At 40.3% G+C, this 16,234-nt stretch overlaps 1 protein-coding gene across 1 annotated transcript in view; it reads left to right on the top strand.

Annotated features, from left to right (window-relative positions):
• The window catches only part of LOC124802896 (succinate dehydrogenase [ubiquinone] iron-sulfur subunit, mitochondrial), a 35,775-nt gene that overhangs the window by 13,673 nt on the left and 5,868 nt on the right, over positions 1-16,234 (top strand). Inside the window, exons 4-5 of the mRNA XM_047263958.1 lie at positions 3,250-3,445; positions 7,567-7,668. Coding sequence (XP_047119914.1) covers positions 3,250-3,445; positions 7,567-7,668 — 298 coding nt within the window. The remainder of the gene's footprint in view (positions 1-3,249; positions 3,446-7,566; positions 7,669-16,234) is intronic.

Genomic DNA, 16,234 nt, shown 5'->3' with positions numbered 1-16,234 from the left:
TATTATTTTATACTTTATGGATGTAAAACAGTGACTAATACTTTACAGATATACATGTTACTTTCGTAAAGTACCCAGTGGCATCTCTTATTCACTTTAAAATTGAACATAGTTTAAAAAATAGAAACAATCTTGTTCAAAATACGAATTTTTTATTGAAATCTTGTTACATACTAAGCACAGTTGAAAGAATTGGAACATATAAGAGTGATGTTACAAGTTGTTATTCCAGCTGTGGCATGTCAAAAGAACCAGGAATCTTCCTGCTTTAACATGACCTCTCTCACAAGTTTCACATGAAAATACATTATAATAAACTAAAACTAATAAACTTTCAGTTACATGATGCAATAATAAGGGATATACGTTATATTTGTCTTCAGTAACTATCTACTCATATGTGATCTAGGAGTGTGATCATAACTATATCATTATTGTTAGATCAGTGTGTCTGTTGGGTCCAGCCCATATTAGCTAAATTCCAATGGTTTTTAAATAGTTTGCAAAATTGGAAGCGTCTCGTGACCTCCTGCTCATTAAGCAGTGCCCTACAAGACGATGCCTGCTGGCAAAAAGATTGCAGACTCCTCCAACATTTCCATACACCTTCTCTTCTTGCATGGATGGAGCATCGTCATATGTGCGGACAAAAGTGTTGCACTGTGTCCACTTTCAAAGTGGACAGCGAACACAGGTGTGCTGATCAGACAATAATGACCTAGTTCGCATATCAGTGCAAAGTTTCTGGAGACAATTATAACGGATTAACCACATGAAAGTTTGTTAGTTTTAACACTGAACTGTGTATGCTATAAAGTATCTGTATGTGAAACTACTGAGACACATCATGTTAAAGTAGAAAGATTTCTTGTCTGTATGTTTTGTCTGTTCCAGTTCCTTCAGCTGTGCTTAGTACGTAACACAGTTCTAGTAAAAATGTCATTAACTGAGCTATTTTGAAGAAGATATTTTAAGCTATGTTCAGTTGTAAATTGTGCAGCAATAATAGATGCCACTGGTTAGTTCGCACAACTACCACTATGAGCAACTGTAAAACGTTAGTCACTGTTCTTAGTTACAATCACGTTTCGTGTCTATAAGTCTTAAAAGGCATAAAATAATAAAACATACTAACTATAAAATAAAGTTAATACAGGGTGTTTCAAAAATGACCAGTATATTTGAAACGGTAATAAAAACTAAACAAGCAGCGATAGAAATACACCGTTCGTTGCAGTATGCTTGGGACAACAGTACATTTTCAGGCAGACAAACTTTCGAAATTACAGTAGTTACAATTGTCAACAACAGATGGCGCTGCGGTCTGGGAAACTCTATAGTACGATATTTTCCACATATCCACCATGCGTAGCAATAATATGGCGTAGTCTCTGAATGAAATTACCCAAAACCTTTGACAACGTGTCTGGCGGAATGGCTTCACATGCAGATGAGATGTACTGCTTCAGCTGTTCAATTGTTTCTGGATTCTGGCGGTACACCTGGTCTTTCAAGTGTCCCCACAGAAAGAAGTCACAGGGGTTCTTGTCTGGCGAATAGGGAGGCCAATCCACGCCGCCTCCTGTATGTTTCGGATAGCCCAAAGCAATCACACGGTCATAGAAATATTCATTCAGGAAATTAAAGACGCCGGCCGTGCGATGTGGCCGGGCACCATCTTGCATAAACCACGAGGTGTTTGCAGTGTCGTCTAAGGCAGTTTGTACCACCACAAATTCACGAAGAATGTCCAGATAGCGTGATGCAGTAATCGTTTCGGATCTGAAAAATGGGCCAATGATTCCTTTGGAAGAAATGGCGGCCCAGACCAGTACTTTTTGAGGATGCAGGGACGATGGGACTGCAACATGGGGCTTTTCGGTTCCCTATATGCGCCAGTTCTGTTTATTGACGAAGCCGTCCAGGTAAAACTAAGCTTCGTCAGTAAACCAAATGCTGCCCACATGCATATCGCCGTCATCAATCCTGTGCACTATGTCGTTAGCGAATGTCTCTCGTGCAGCAATTGTAGCGGCGCTGAGGGGTTGCCGCGTTTGAATTTTGTGTGGATAGAGGTGTAAACTCTGGCGCATGAGATGATACGTGGACGTTGACGTCATTTGGACTGCAGCTGCAACACAGCGAACGGAAACCCGAGGCCGCTGTTGGATCACCTGCTGCACTAGCTGCGCGTTGCCCTCTGTGGTTGCCGTACGCGGTTGCCCTACCTTTCCAGCACGTTCATCCGTCACGTTCCCGGTCCGTTGAAATTTTTCAAACAGATCCTTTATTGTATCGCTTTTTGGTCCTTTGGTTACATTAAACCTCCGTTGAAAACTTCGTCTTGTTGCAACAGCACTGTGTTCTAGGCGGTGGAATTCCAACACCAGAAAACTCCTCTGTTCTAAGGAATAAACCATGTTGTCCACAGCACACTTGCACGTTGTGAACAGCACACGCTTACAGCAGAAAGACGACGTACAGAATGGCGCACCCACAGACTGCGTTGTCTTCTATATCTTTCACATCATTTGCAGCACCATCTGTTGTTGAAAATTGTAACTACTGTAATTTCGAAAGTTTGTCCGCCTGAAAATGTAGTGTTGTCCCAAGCATATTGCAACAAACGGTGTATTTCTATCGCTGCTCATTTAGTTTTTATTGCCGGTTCAAATATACCGGTCATTTTTAAACACCCTGTACATGTTGTCAACACATCATCTATGTAAAGAGCTCACTGTAGATCGGTATGACGTACACTGAAGCCAGTTATGTTGCAACTGTAACCAGTGCCCTCACTGTGAACTCAGCCTTCAATATGATTACTTCAGTTGTGACTAAATGCATACATGCTGTTTGAATGTTTCCACTTACATCTACTGGTATGTATTTGATGATTGACTCATATTTAATGCTTATACAATTATACACTTAATAAGGCATGTGTGTCACCTTATTGTAAATGGTTCTATATGTCTTTTAGCGCTGAAGATGACCACTGAGTTACCGAAATCTGGATATGTAATGATTATTTGAGACTAATTGCTGTACCCTTTACCACATCAAATACATACAGTCTCTGGGCCCAACTCCTTCCCAAAGGATTCAAACATGATTTCATTTTAATGTCTCTTGAAATCCTGGAAACTTCATGCTATTAGATGTATTTGGATTCTGTAACATTAGTCTACTAATGATCATATAGTTGCTGAAAAACAAATTTCACAGCATGTAAATGTCCTTTTGCAGCAAAATTGACACCAATCTAAACAAGCCAGTTAAAATATATCCTCTGCCGCATATGTACGTAATAAAGGATCTAGTTCCCGATATGAATAACTTTTACAAGCAGTACCGTGAAATTCAGCCTTGGCTGCAGCGGAAAAATGAACCTCTTGCTGGGAGCCATTCTTACCTGCAGTCTGTGGAAGATAGACAGAAGCTGGTGAGTGTTATACAGTGTGGTTAAAATATACTGTTATATATATTTTGTATAATATTTATGTGCATGTATGCTTTGGAGTTCATTTAAGGGAGACCATGTTAGCTTTCTTAGTTCTCTTAAAATAATTTCAGTCACCTTTTAAAGTTTTCCATTGATCTGCTGAATGTTGTGATTTGTAACAGTAACACTTTTCCACACACCAGTAATTATGAAAGTTAAGTAGTTCCTGTATTTATACTTGCCCAGCAGAATTTTCCTTCTATTTTTAATCTGGGTCAGTGAAAGGGTCCAATTCCACCCATTTGCTTTGACCTGTGACGTAACTGTGTTATTTTGTATGACGTCATTGAGGCATGACATGTTAACATCAATGATCAAACTTGTTTGACAAAATTGCCCTTATCTAGCCAAGAATTTGCCAAACAAGCCTGTACATGTTCAAACATCATTTGTCAGTTTAACCTCACTTTGAAGCAGATGCCCCTTGTCTGAGGTTTGAGTCCTCCCTTGGGCATGGGCATGTGTGTTGTCCTTAGCGTAAGTTAGTGTAAGTTAGATTAAATGTTGTGTAAGCCTAGGGACCAATGACCTCAGCAGTTTGGTCCCATAGAACTTAACATAAATTTCCAAATTTGAAGCAGATGCTGTCTGTCTCTGTAACTATTGTGATAGTAGTGACAATAGCCACAAATGCGGACAGACCAGTTCTGCCATTGACTTTATCACTGTGTAAGAAGAAGAAGAAGAAGAAGAAGAAGAAGAAGAAGAAGAAGACGACTCTGGTTCAAGGAATGGCTTAAAATGAGATGTTTGCTCATGAATATCTGCTAAAGGGAATATTACCCTTAGAACCTGATGATTACATCAACTTTCTTCAAATGGACAATGAAATTTTTTAAAACTTGTGAAGAGTCTACTAAAGAAGTAAACTTGTCTGTTGAGTTCACTCTTATCTCACCATGGATGTGTCGGACATATCCGTACACGTACCAAAAACGCTTGTAAATTTAAGCATGCTTTTGAAGCAGAAGCTTTGATACTAGTGAGAATGGCTACAAATGCAGGTAAAGCATTCGTAGTAGCATGTAGAGATGCATCAAACCACTTTTTGGACTGAAGACCACAAAAGCAACAACACTGACTCTGGCACTGTGTTTAGAGAAGAAGAAAACAAGACGCTGGTCCAGGGAATGGTTTAAAATGAGAGAGAAATATGCAATTGGAAACTTATTAAGGAAATGTTACATTCAAACCTGGTAATTACATCAACTTTCTGTGGGTGGACAGTGTAAGTTCAATAACTTTTTTATTATCCCCCCCCCCCCCACTCTCCCGAATATTGAAAAAGAAGACACAAGTATGCGAAAATTCATTCTTTTCTACTTATTACACTAAGACTGTTGATTAAAATATCACTACATAGGAATATATAGCCCACACCATCTGTGGAAGAACCAGAGAACTTCGATTTCATCTATTTTGTTTCAGTTCTGCTTTTTGTGACTATATACTTAAAATATTGATTTTTTTTTTTTGTAATGTTTTCATGTGTAATATATGGCTGGGAAAGATGCTATACCTCTACCTTTTTGGTAATTGTCAGTGTTATTTCGTCTTTATACTTGACCACAGTTTCCATGGTTGTGAAGACTCATGATATAATAAGATAAATTGTAATGAAACAAATTTTCACTAAACAATGTTATGAAAAGGAAAATTGTTACTCACCATGTAGCAAGAGATGATGGATCATAGATACGCACAACAAAAGGACTGTCACAAATAAAGCTTTCAGTCATTAAGGCCTTCGTCAACAATAGATGTGTCTGCGTGAAACCACACTGTGAGCAGCAGCACCTGTGCATGATGGGAGTGGCGACTGGGTAAGGGCAAGGAGGAAGCTGGGGGGTGGGGGGGGGGGGGATAGTATAGTGGGGTGGCAGACAGTGAAGTGTTGCAGGTTAGATGGAGGGCTGGGGAGAGGTCGAGAGGGGAGGCAGGAGTAGCAATAAAGGAGAGAAGTAAAAAGACTGAGTGTGATGGTGGATTGACAGCTGTGTAGTGTAGTGTTGGAATGGGAACAGGGAAGGGGTTGGATGGGTGAGGACAGTGACTAATGAAGCTTGAGGCCAGGAGGGTTCAGGAATGTAGGATATAATACAGGGAGAGTTCCCACCTGTGCAATTCAGAAAAGCTTGTGTTGGTGGGAGTGATTTGTATGACACAGGCTGTGAAGCAGTCATTGAAATGAAGGATGTCCTGTTTGGCAGCATGTTCAGCAGCAGGGTGGTCGCCTTGTTTCTTGGCCACAGTTTGTCAGTGGCCATTCATGTGGGCAGACAGCTTGTTGGTTGTCATGCCCACATAGAATGCAGCACAATGGTTGCAGCTTAGCTTGTAGATCACATGGCTGATTTCACAGTTAGCCCTGCCTTTAATGGGATAGGTGATGTTTGTGACCGTACTGGAGTAAGTGGTGGTGGGAGGATGTATGGGGGACAGGTCTTGCATCTAGGTCAATTACAGGGGTATGAGCCATGAGGTAAGGGGTTGGGAGCAGGCGTTGTGTAAGGATGGACGCGAGTATATTGTGTAGGTTCGGTGGACGGCGGAATACCACTGTGGGAGGGCTGGGAAGGATAGTCGGCAAGATGTTTCTCATTTCATGGCATGACAAAAGGTAGTCGAAATACTGGCAGAGAATGTAATTCAGTTACTCCAGTACTGGGTGGTACTGAGTTATGAGGGGAATGCTCCCCTGTGGCCGGACTGTGGGACTTGGGAGGTGGTGGGAGACTGCGTCACAAATATCGTCACAGTTTCTGGCAAGCACGTAAAAGACGATCTGTGCTTGACAAATGTATCAAACAGCACTGTACACATCAAATATTTGTCAAGCATAGTTAAGTTTGACAAAATGTTTGATTATTTATGGGGGCCTTCACAAATTGTGTTTGCAAAGAGCATGTTGGAGTACCTGGTGGCACGCTCTAGTGTGTGATGTTTGTTTCTAAATTGTTAGTGTGATATTGGCCCAAGTGCTGCATGTTACGTGAGGTTGTGGGAGTTTGTTTTTTGTTGTCTTGGCACTATATTGTGTCAGTGTCATTAGTTATTGGCTACCAATTTATTTTAGGTTTTGAAACTGTTAGTTTGTTGTGTTGTTAATGGTTTGAATGGTTGCACAAATGTTTTGTTGTTGAACTGCTTTGTGGACATTGGACAGTTTCGTAACACTCTTGCACAGAATGGATGGACGCCTGCTTTGGCCACAACTTAGTTTATTTGACCGTAAAAGTAAAGCTATTATCAACCTGAAGATTGGGTTGAACATCATAGTGCTTAACTAGGCATGATACTATTGGTTGTGGTTTGCCATTAAGTTCCTACAATCTTTGCACTGACTTGTTTGGCCAGTTATAGGGAGATCTACAGTGAAACATGGATTCTGAACCACAGTGTAACTTGGTGTTTTTCAAATTAAGAAACATTACCAGAGGTTAAAGAAGTGGAAAGTGAGGTAAAAATCCTAGGATGGACTGAGAATCAAAACCAGTACTTTTAAATTCATAATTTTAGGTTATCTGTGGTGCCATTAAATCAACTTCAGGCACTCTCTTGCTTCAGCGTAGTGTATGAATGTCAGTTAAGTTTTGAATTGATCACAACATATGTTAATACAAAATTTTTATCTCTGGTGTAGCTTGTCTGTACTTGGGTCGGAAACATTACCCCATATTCAAAGCATGTCATCCTGCTTTTTGATTGGTTCAGCCATTTCTAATTTCAGTAGGAAGCCGTTCAATAGTCACTCCATATTTAACTCACTTTTCTTTGTAAATATTACAGACTCGAAGATAAATTCAGGCACAGTTAGAAAATAGAGAAACCTTGGAGACTTTCGTGTGAGTGACTTTTGTGGGAGTAATTTTCTTCTTTTCCAACACATGATTTGTTAACCTAACACCATTTGGATAAATCATTTTATCATGTAACATTAATGTAGTGATAAAGCAGCCATTTTCATTCAGAGACAGTGTGTTGACATTACCTTGAACTTTGGATTTAATTGAATGTTGTTAACTTGCTGATGCTTATTGGAATGCTTTCTTTTGTTACAGGATGGTCTCTATGAATGCATTCTTTGTGCTTGCTGCAGCACATCATGCCCCTCATACTGGTGGAATGGTGATAAATACCTTGGTCCAGCTGTCCTAATGCAGGTATTGGAAACAGTAAATTTATTTAGCAGCAAAGTTTTTTCTGATAGATGAACCAGGGAATTTGAAATCACTATTCTTAAATTCAGCAAACACTTCCATTTCTTTCCTAGTATAAGTTTACACTTGCAGTAATACTGTTTGTAGTGATTTGACCATATTTGCCATCAAACATAAGAGTGAGTCACTACAGGTATTCAGATTATTACTATTCATAAATTTAATTTGTTCAGGCAAGATTCAACAATTGGTGGTTATATAACTGTTTGAAGGACCTCCAACATTGTACATTTTCCTTTATCACAGGGTGTAATGAGCTATCTACAGGCAATATTGGAGTAATAGAGAAATATTGTTTAAAAGTAGTTTTTAAGGTAAACATTCATCTTAAGTGCGGAAGAGTTACAGCAGCACTGAGCACTGCAGTGAACTCTTATGATGCAGTAATGTCTTATGGTCATTAAAATGCTCTTTGGTCTTTGGGTTTGTGTGCATTGGTGTGTGAAGTAGACGCAGCATTCTGAACAAAAAATACAGTTGAAATACCACTTCTTATGAATAAACTGGGGCTAAGATTTTATAGGTCCAACCCACAGATGATGAGTCTCCCAGATCTTTCCTGCACGACTGCTTTCCTGTTTTAGTTAACTGTTGCTGTACACCATATTTTTATTCCATAATTTGTAATTGGGAAAATGATTGATATGCAGCCGAACAGTGTCTTTATAATGTTTGCATAACATACTTATTGCATGTGTGCTCTTCAATAAGTTTCACCTCCTAAGAATTTACTTAAGATTCTGTTTGTGGCTATCTGCAAGAAATTTTACGTTCAGTTACTACTTTACATTTTCACTACTGTTGTGTATTTCCTCACCTCTATCATTTTGTATTTTTCTATTCTATTACTAACTCGTATTTTTCTTTCATTGGCCTACTGCACTATTTCATGTACAACACTGTTGCAGTAGATCTCTAAGTCTTCATAGGCTTCACTTTTATGGACAGATTATCGTCAATATGTAGCATTTTCAGTACAGTTTTGATGAATAATTCATGGATGCAAGAGATGAGTGGTTTCATACAGAATCTTGAGGCACACTATATTTAGTATTAGCACTTTCTGCTCTATGTGTACTGTCCTAAGAAGCTATGTAATACATTATCTAGTCATAGGCACTGGATGTAATTCAAATCCTCCGTAATTTGTCTGATATTACAGCACTGGCAATCGAAAGCTTTTCAAAGATAAAGTATACACCTATGACACATTCAATTTTTACATACTACTTACCATCCTATCAAGGAAGAGAGCAATTGCTGCACTGCTGGATTCGTTTTTAAATAAACCTTTTACGATTGGAAAAAGTGTGTTGTTCAGAAAATGGAAAAAGTAACTTACAATAGAACTGTAAATTTTGTGTTCTGTTTGATAGCATTTTTAAACACTGAGTACTTGGTTTTGAAAAAAATCTATTTAAAATATGTTTCTGATTTCTGTTGTCAGATATCATATACACAGTTTTTGAGATTTTAATATTTGGCAGATTATGTCCTGACAAGGGAACCTCCCCATCGCACCCCCCTCAGATTTAGTTATAAGTTGGCACAGTGGATAGGCCTTGAAAAACTGAACACAGATCAATCGAGAAAATAGGAAGAAGTTGTGTGGAACTATGAAAAAATTAATAAAATATACAAACTGAGTAGTCCATGCGCGACATAGGCAACATCAAGGAAAATGTAAGCGTGGAAGCGCCGTGGTCACTTGGTTAGCGTGAGTAGTTGTGGAACCAGAGGTCCTGGGTTCGAGTCTTCCCTCGACTGAAAATTTTACTTTCTTTATTTTCGCAAAGTTATGATCTATCCGTTCGTTCATTGACGTCTCTGTTCACTGTAATAAGTTTGGTGTCTGTGTTTTGCAACCGCACCGCAAAACCGTGCGATTAGTAGACGAAAGGACGTGCCTCTCCAATGGGAACCGAGAACATTTGATTGCAAGGTCATAGGTCAACCGATTCCTCCACAGGAAAACACGTCTGATATATTCTATACGACACTGGTGACGGCATGTGCGTCACATGTCAGGAATATGTTGTCGACCCACCTAACTTGTACACTTAGCGAATGGGTAAAAAGATTCTTCTACCTTGCCCGATTTAGGTTTCCTTGTGGATGTGATAATCACTCCCAAAAAAGTGATGAAACCATAAGAGTTTGTCACATAAACTGAAAATAAAAAAATTAAACTTTTCACTCGAGAGAGGACTTGAACCTAGGACCTCTCGTTCCGTAGCTGCTCTCGCTAACCACGGGACCACGGCCCTCCTTGACTCTCACTGTCCTTGATGTTGCCTATCTTCGCATGGAATACACAGTTTGTATATTTTACTAATTTTTTTCATAGTTACATACAACTTCTTCCTGTTTTCTCGATTGATCTGTGTTCAGTTTTTCAAGGCCTATCCACTGTGCCAACTTATAACTAAACCTGAGGGGGTGCGATGGGGAGGTTCCCTTGTGAGAAGTGGAACAATTTAATTAACAGATGATGATGGTTATGTCTGTGGTGTCAGTGAGAGCAAGCCGCTGGGCTTCGACAGCTAACTCTGGAAGATTTAAGCTTTTTTAAATCACCTGAGGAAAAATAGCCTTGAGAGCACTTGCAGTTTCACACCGGTCATTTTTAAAACTTGCAGTATGGCTAGTGGTGAAGCCACTGTAAAATTTGTGGTACTTCTTCGAAGCTGTTAATAACATTCTGTACGCTAAAGCCAGTTCCTTGTTTTGTTTATCACCTTTGTGCATAGCTTACTGGAATAATTATGTCTTGGTAGCAGATATAGTGTAATTGGTAATTTGTAGGGGACAGGAAAACATAATTTTATTTTATTGCAAATATCAGTGCTGTATCATGCCAATTTTGCCTCTATTTTTTGTTGTCAATTTCAGCACTATTTTATCAATTTGGATGCTATATTTTGCCAATTTTGGCTTTTTTTTTTACAGTTTAGTTTTAATGTATGTTCCTTATTTTTTTCTTGTCTCCTTTATAATATTATTTTGAAAATGAAAATATGTCCATCAGTTATATTATATTTATTTATGTTATGGAAAAAACTGATAAATTAATCTTTTAAATAAAAAAATAACAATATGAATTAGTCTACTGCTTGCCAAGTAGGCGAAGCATTGAGTGGCAGGCAAGCACATAAAAAGACTGTTGGTCTACCAATTTCATATTGTAGTTGTTATTCGTTTCTGGATGTGTGAGAAAAGAAAAACAGGCTGTGAAACTGTACATCTAAATGTTTTTCAAAAGACATTATTGTCATAACTTCAAAATTCTCTTCTGCAATACTCAGGTAACTGGAGTTAATCTTCTGTCCATCATATGTGATATTTGTGTGACATCGCGTATCCTGGGTCCCTACTCATCACTGTTGATGCCACTTCCCTACACACCAACATCCCTCCCTCATGCCCATGGTCAACACACAACTACTTCTCCGTCGAAGGGAAGGTATATGTACAAATCTGTGGCACTACCATGAGCATTCATGTGCCCCACTGATGCCGACATGTTTATTGGCCATGTAGAGGAAACCTTCCTAATCTGCCACAACCCCAAACCCCTGATTTGGTTCAGGTTCATTGATGATATCTTCTTTATGTGGACTCAGGACCAAGACATCTTGTCGTCATTCCTTTGCAACATCAAATCTTCTCTCCTATCTGCTTCTCCTCAACCCAGCACACCACCTTCATGGATGTAGACCTCCTCCTCTCTGATGCTCCCTCCACACCTTCATCCACATTAAACCATCCAACCACCAACAGTACCTGTATTTTGACAGCTGTTGTCCCATCTACACAAAAATAGTTTCCATACAGCCTGGCCATCTGGAGATGGCATATCTGCAGTGACAGGAACTTTCTTTCCCAGTATGCCAAAGGCCTCCGCAAACGCGCTGCCCCTCAGATGTAGTCTGCAAGCAGATTTCCCATACCATTTTTCAACATACCCTCAGTCCTCCCATCACTCCCCACGACCCCCAAGAACCAGCTGCAAGGGAGTGCCCCCCTTCCATCACCCAACATGATCCTGGACTGGAACCAACTGAACCACATCCTTTGTCAGGGCTTTGATTACCTACCATCGCACCCTGAAATGCGGGACATCCTAATAAGATGCTTCTCATCCCTCCTAAAATGGTGTTCTGTTGTCCACCCAATCTCCGCCATGTCATAGTCCATCATATTGTCACTCCCAATCCCTTGCCACAGGGATTGTATACCTTTGGAAGACCCAGTTGCAAGACCTACCCAATCCAGCAACGCAGCACTTCCTATTTATTTTTTATTTATTTATTTATTGTTCCGTGGGACCAAATTAAGGATAAGTCTCCATGGTCATGGAACGAATCAGTACATGAAATTATAACACGATATTAGAAACAGATAAAATGAAATATAAAAAAACATATTCAGGTGACAAGTCGTAAGTTTAAATAAAGAAAATCAACAATGTAACACTGGAATTTGCTTAATTTTTTAGCTCTTCCAGGAGCTCCTCGACAGAATAGGAGTGGTGAGCCATGAGGAAACTCTTCAGTTTAGACTTAAGAGTTTGGGCTACTGCTAAGATTTTTGAGTTCTTGTGGTAGCTTATTGAAAATGGATGCAGCAGAATACTGCACTCCTTTCTGCACAAGTGTCAAGGAAGTGCATTCAACATGCAGATTGGATTTCTGCCTAGTATTAACTGAGTGAAAGCTGCTAACTCTTGGGAATAGGCCAATATTGCTAACAACAAACGACATTAAAGAAAATATATACTGTGAGGGCAATGTCAGAATTCCCAGACTATTGAATAGGGGTCGACAAGAGGTTCTCGAACTTCGCTACATATAGCTCGAACAGCCAGTTTTTGAGCCAAAAATACCCTTTTTGAATCAGAAGAATTACCCCAAAAAATAATACCATACGACATAAGCGTATGAAAATATGCGAAGTAGACTACTTTTCGTGTTGAACGGTCACTTATTTCAGATACTGTTCTAATGGTAAATAAAGCAGCATTTAGTTTCTGAACAAGATCCTGGAAATGGGCTTTCCACAACAGCTTACTATCTATCCGAACGCCTAGGAACTTGAACTGTTCCGTCTCGCTTATAATATGCCCATTCTGTCTGATCAAAATATCAGTTCTTGTTGAATTGTGAGTTAGAAACTGTAAAAACTGAGTCTTACTGTGATTTAGCGTCAAATTATTTTCCACAAGCCACGAACTTATTTCATGAACTACATTATTTGTTCCTGTTTCAATATTACACACAAGATCCTTCACTATCAAGCTGGTGTCATCAGCAAACAGAAATATTTTTGAATCACCTGTAATACTAGAAGGTATATCATTTATATAAATAAGAAACAGCAGTGGCCCCAGCACCGACCCTTGGGGAACGTCCCACTTAACAGTGCCCCATTGGGACAGAACATCACTACCACTCTCAATATTGCGGAGAATTATCTTATGCTTTCTGTTCTTAAAGTGAGAGGCTAACCAATTGTAAGCTACTCCCCTTACTCCATAATGGTCCAACTTCTGCAGTAATATTTTGTGGTCAACACAGTCAAAAGTCTTCGTTAAATCAAAGAAAACACCTACATCTACATCTACATTTATACTCCGCAAGCCACCCAACGGTGTGTGGCGGAGGGCACTTTACGTGGCACTGTCATTACCTCCCTTTCCTGTTCCAGTCGCGTATGGTTCGCGGGAAGAATGACTGTCTGAAAGCCTCCGTGCGCGCTCTAATTTCTCTAATTTTACATTCGTGATCTCCTCGGGAGGTATAAGTAGGGGGAAGCAATGTATTCCATACCTCATCCAGAAACGCACCCTCTTGAAACCTGGCGAGCAAGCTACACCGCGATGCAGAGCGCCCCTCTTGCAGAGTCTGCCACTTGAGTTTGCTAAACATCTCCGTAACGCTATCACGGTTCCCAAATAACCCTGTGACGAAACGCGCCGCTCTTCTTTGGATCTTCTCTATCTCCTCCGTCAGACCGATCTGGTACGGATCCCACACTGATGAGCAATACTCAAGTATAGGTCGAACAAGTGTTTTGTAAGCCACCTCCTTTGTTGATGGACTACATTTTCTAAGCACTCTCCCAATGAATCTCAACCTGGTACCCGCCTTACCAACAATTAATTTTATATGATCATTCCACTTCAAATCGTTCCGCACGCATACTCCCAGATATTTTACAGAAGTAACTGCTACCATTGTTTGTTCCGCTATCATATAATCATACAATAAAGGATCCTTCTTTCTATGTATTCGCAATACATTACATTTGTCTATGTTAAGGGTCAGTTGCCACTCCCTGCACCAAGTGCCTATCCGCTGCAGATCTTCCTGCATTTCGCTACAATTTTCTAATGCTGCAACTTCTCTGTATACTACAGCATCATCTGCGAAAAGCCGCATGGAACTTCCGACACTATCTACTAGGTCATTTATATATATTGTGAAAAGCAATGGTCCCATAATACTCCCCTGTGGCACGCCAGAGGTTACTTTAACGTCTGTAGACGTCTCTCCATTGATAACAACATGCTGTGTTCTGTTTGCTAAAAACCCTTCAATCCAGCCACACAGCTGGTCTGATATTCCGTAGGCTCTTACTTTGTTTATCAGGCGACAGTGCGGAACTGTATCGAACGCCTTCCGGAAGTCAAGAAAAATAGCATCTACCTGGGAGCCTGTATCTAATATTTTCTGGGTCTCATGAACAAATAAAGCGAGTTGGGTCTCACACGATCGCTGTTTCCGGAATCCATGTTGATTCCTACATAGTAGATTCTGGGTTTCCAAAAACGACATGATACTCGAGCAAAAAACATGTTCTAAAATTCTACAACAGATCGACGTCAGAGATATAGGTCTATAGTTTTGCGCATCTGCTCGATGACCCTTCTTGAAGACTGGGACTATCTGTGCTCTTTTCCAATCATTTGGAACCCTCCGTTCCTCTAGAGACTTGCGGTACACGGCTGTTAGAAGGGGGGCAAGTTCTTTCGCGTACTCTGTGTAGAATCGAATTGGTATCCCGTCAGGTCCAGTGGACTTTCCTCTGTTGAGTGATTCCAGTTGCTTTTCTATTCCTTGGACACTTATTTCGATGTCAGCCATTTTTTTGTTTGTGCGAGGATTTAGAGAAGGAACTGCAGTGCGGTCTTCCTCTGTGAAACAGCTTTGGAAAAAGGTGTTTAGTATTTCAGCTTTACGCGTGTCATCCTCTGTTTCAATGCCATCATCATCCCGTAGTGTCTGGATATGCTGTTTCGAGCCACTTACTGATTTAACGTAAGACCAGAACTTCCTAGGATTTTCTGTCAAGTCGGTACATAGAATTTTACTTTCGAATTCACTGAACGCTTCACGCATAGCCCTCCTTACGCTGACTTTGACATCATTTAGCTTCTGTTTGTCGGAGAGGTTTTGGCTGCGTTTAAACTTGGAGTGGAGCTCTCTTTGCTTTCGCAGTAGTTTCCTAACTTTGTAGTTGTACCACGGTGGGTTTTTCCCGTCCCTCACAGTTTTACTCGGCACGTACCTGTCTAAAACGCATTTTAAGATTGCCTTGAACTTTTTCCATAAACACTCAACATTGTCAGTGTCGGAACAGAAATTTTCGTTTTGATCTGTTAGGTAGTCTGAAATCTGCCTTCTATTACTCTTGCTAAACAGATAAACCTTCCTCCCTTTTTTTTATATTCCTATTAACTTCCATATTCAGGAATGCTGCAACGGCCTTATGATCACTGATTCCCTGTTCTGTACATACAGAGTCGAAAAGTTCGGGTCTGTTTGTTATCAGTAGGTCCAAGATGTTATCTCCACGAGTCGGTTCTCTGTTTAATTGCTCGAGGTAATTTTCGGATAGTGCACTCAGTATAATGTCACTCGATGCTCTGTCCCTACCACCCATCCTAAACATCTGAGTGTCCCAGTCTATATCTGGTAAATTGAAATCTCCACCTAAGACTATAACATGCTGAGAAAATTTATGTGAAATGTATTCCAAATTTTCTCTCAGTTGTTCTGCCACTAATGCTGCTGAGTCGGGAGGTCGGTAAAAGGAGGAACTATCCACTTCTACTTCACTACAGGATAAACTACTACCAACAGCGACGAACACTCCACCACCGGTTGCATGCAATCTATCCTTTCTAAACACCGTCTGTACCTTTGTAAAAATTTCGGCAGAATTTAACTCTGGCTTAAGCCAGCTTTCTGTACCTATAACGATTTCAGCTTCGGTGCTTTCTATCAGTGCTTGAAGTTCTGGTACTTTACCAACGCAGCTTCGACAGTTGACAATTACAATACCGATTGCAGCTTTGTCCCCGCATGTCCTGACTTTGCCCCACACCCGTTGAGGCTGTTGCCCTTTCCGTACGTGCCCAAGGCCATCTAACCTAAAAAACCGCCCAGCCCACGCCACACAACCCCTGCTACCCGTGTAGCCGCTTGTTGCGTGTAGTGGACTCCTG

This window comes from Schistocerca piceifrons, chromosome 6 (assembly GCF_021461385.2).
Source record: "Schistocerca piceifrons isolate TAMUIC-IGC-003096 chromosome 6, iqSchPice1.1, whole genome shotgun sequence".
Taxonomy (NCBI): Eukaryota; Metazoa; Arthropoda; class Insecta; order Orthoptera; family Acrididae; genus Schistocerca; species Schistocerca piceifrons.
This window is presented reverse-complemented; position numbering and strand designations above follow the sequence as displayed.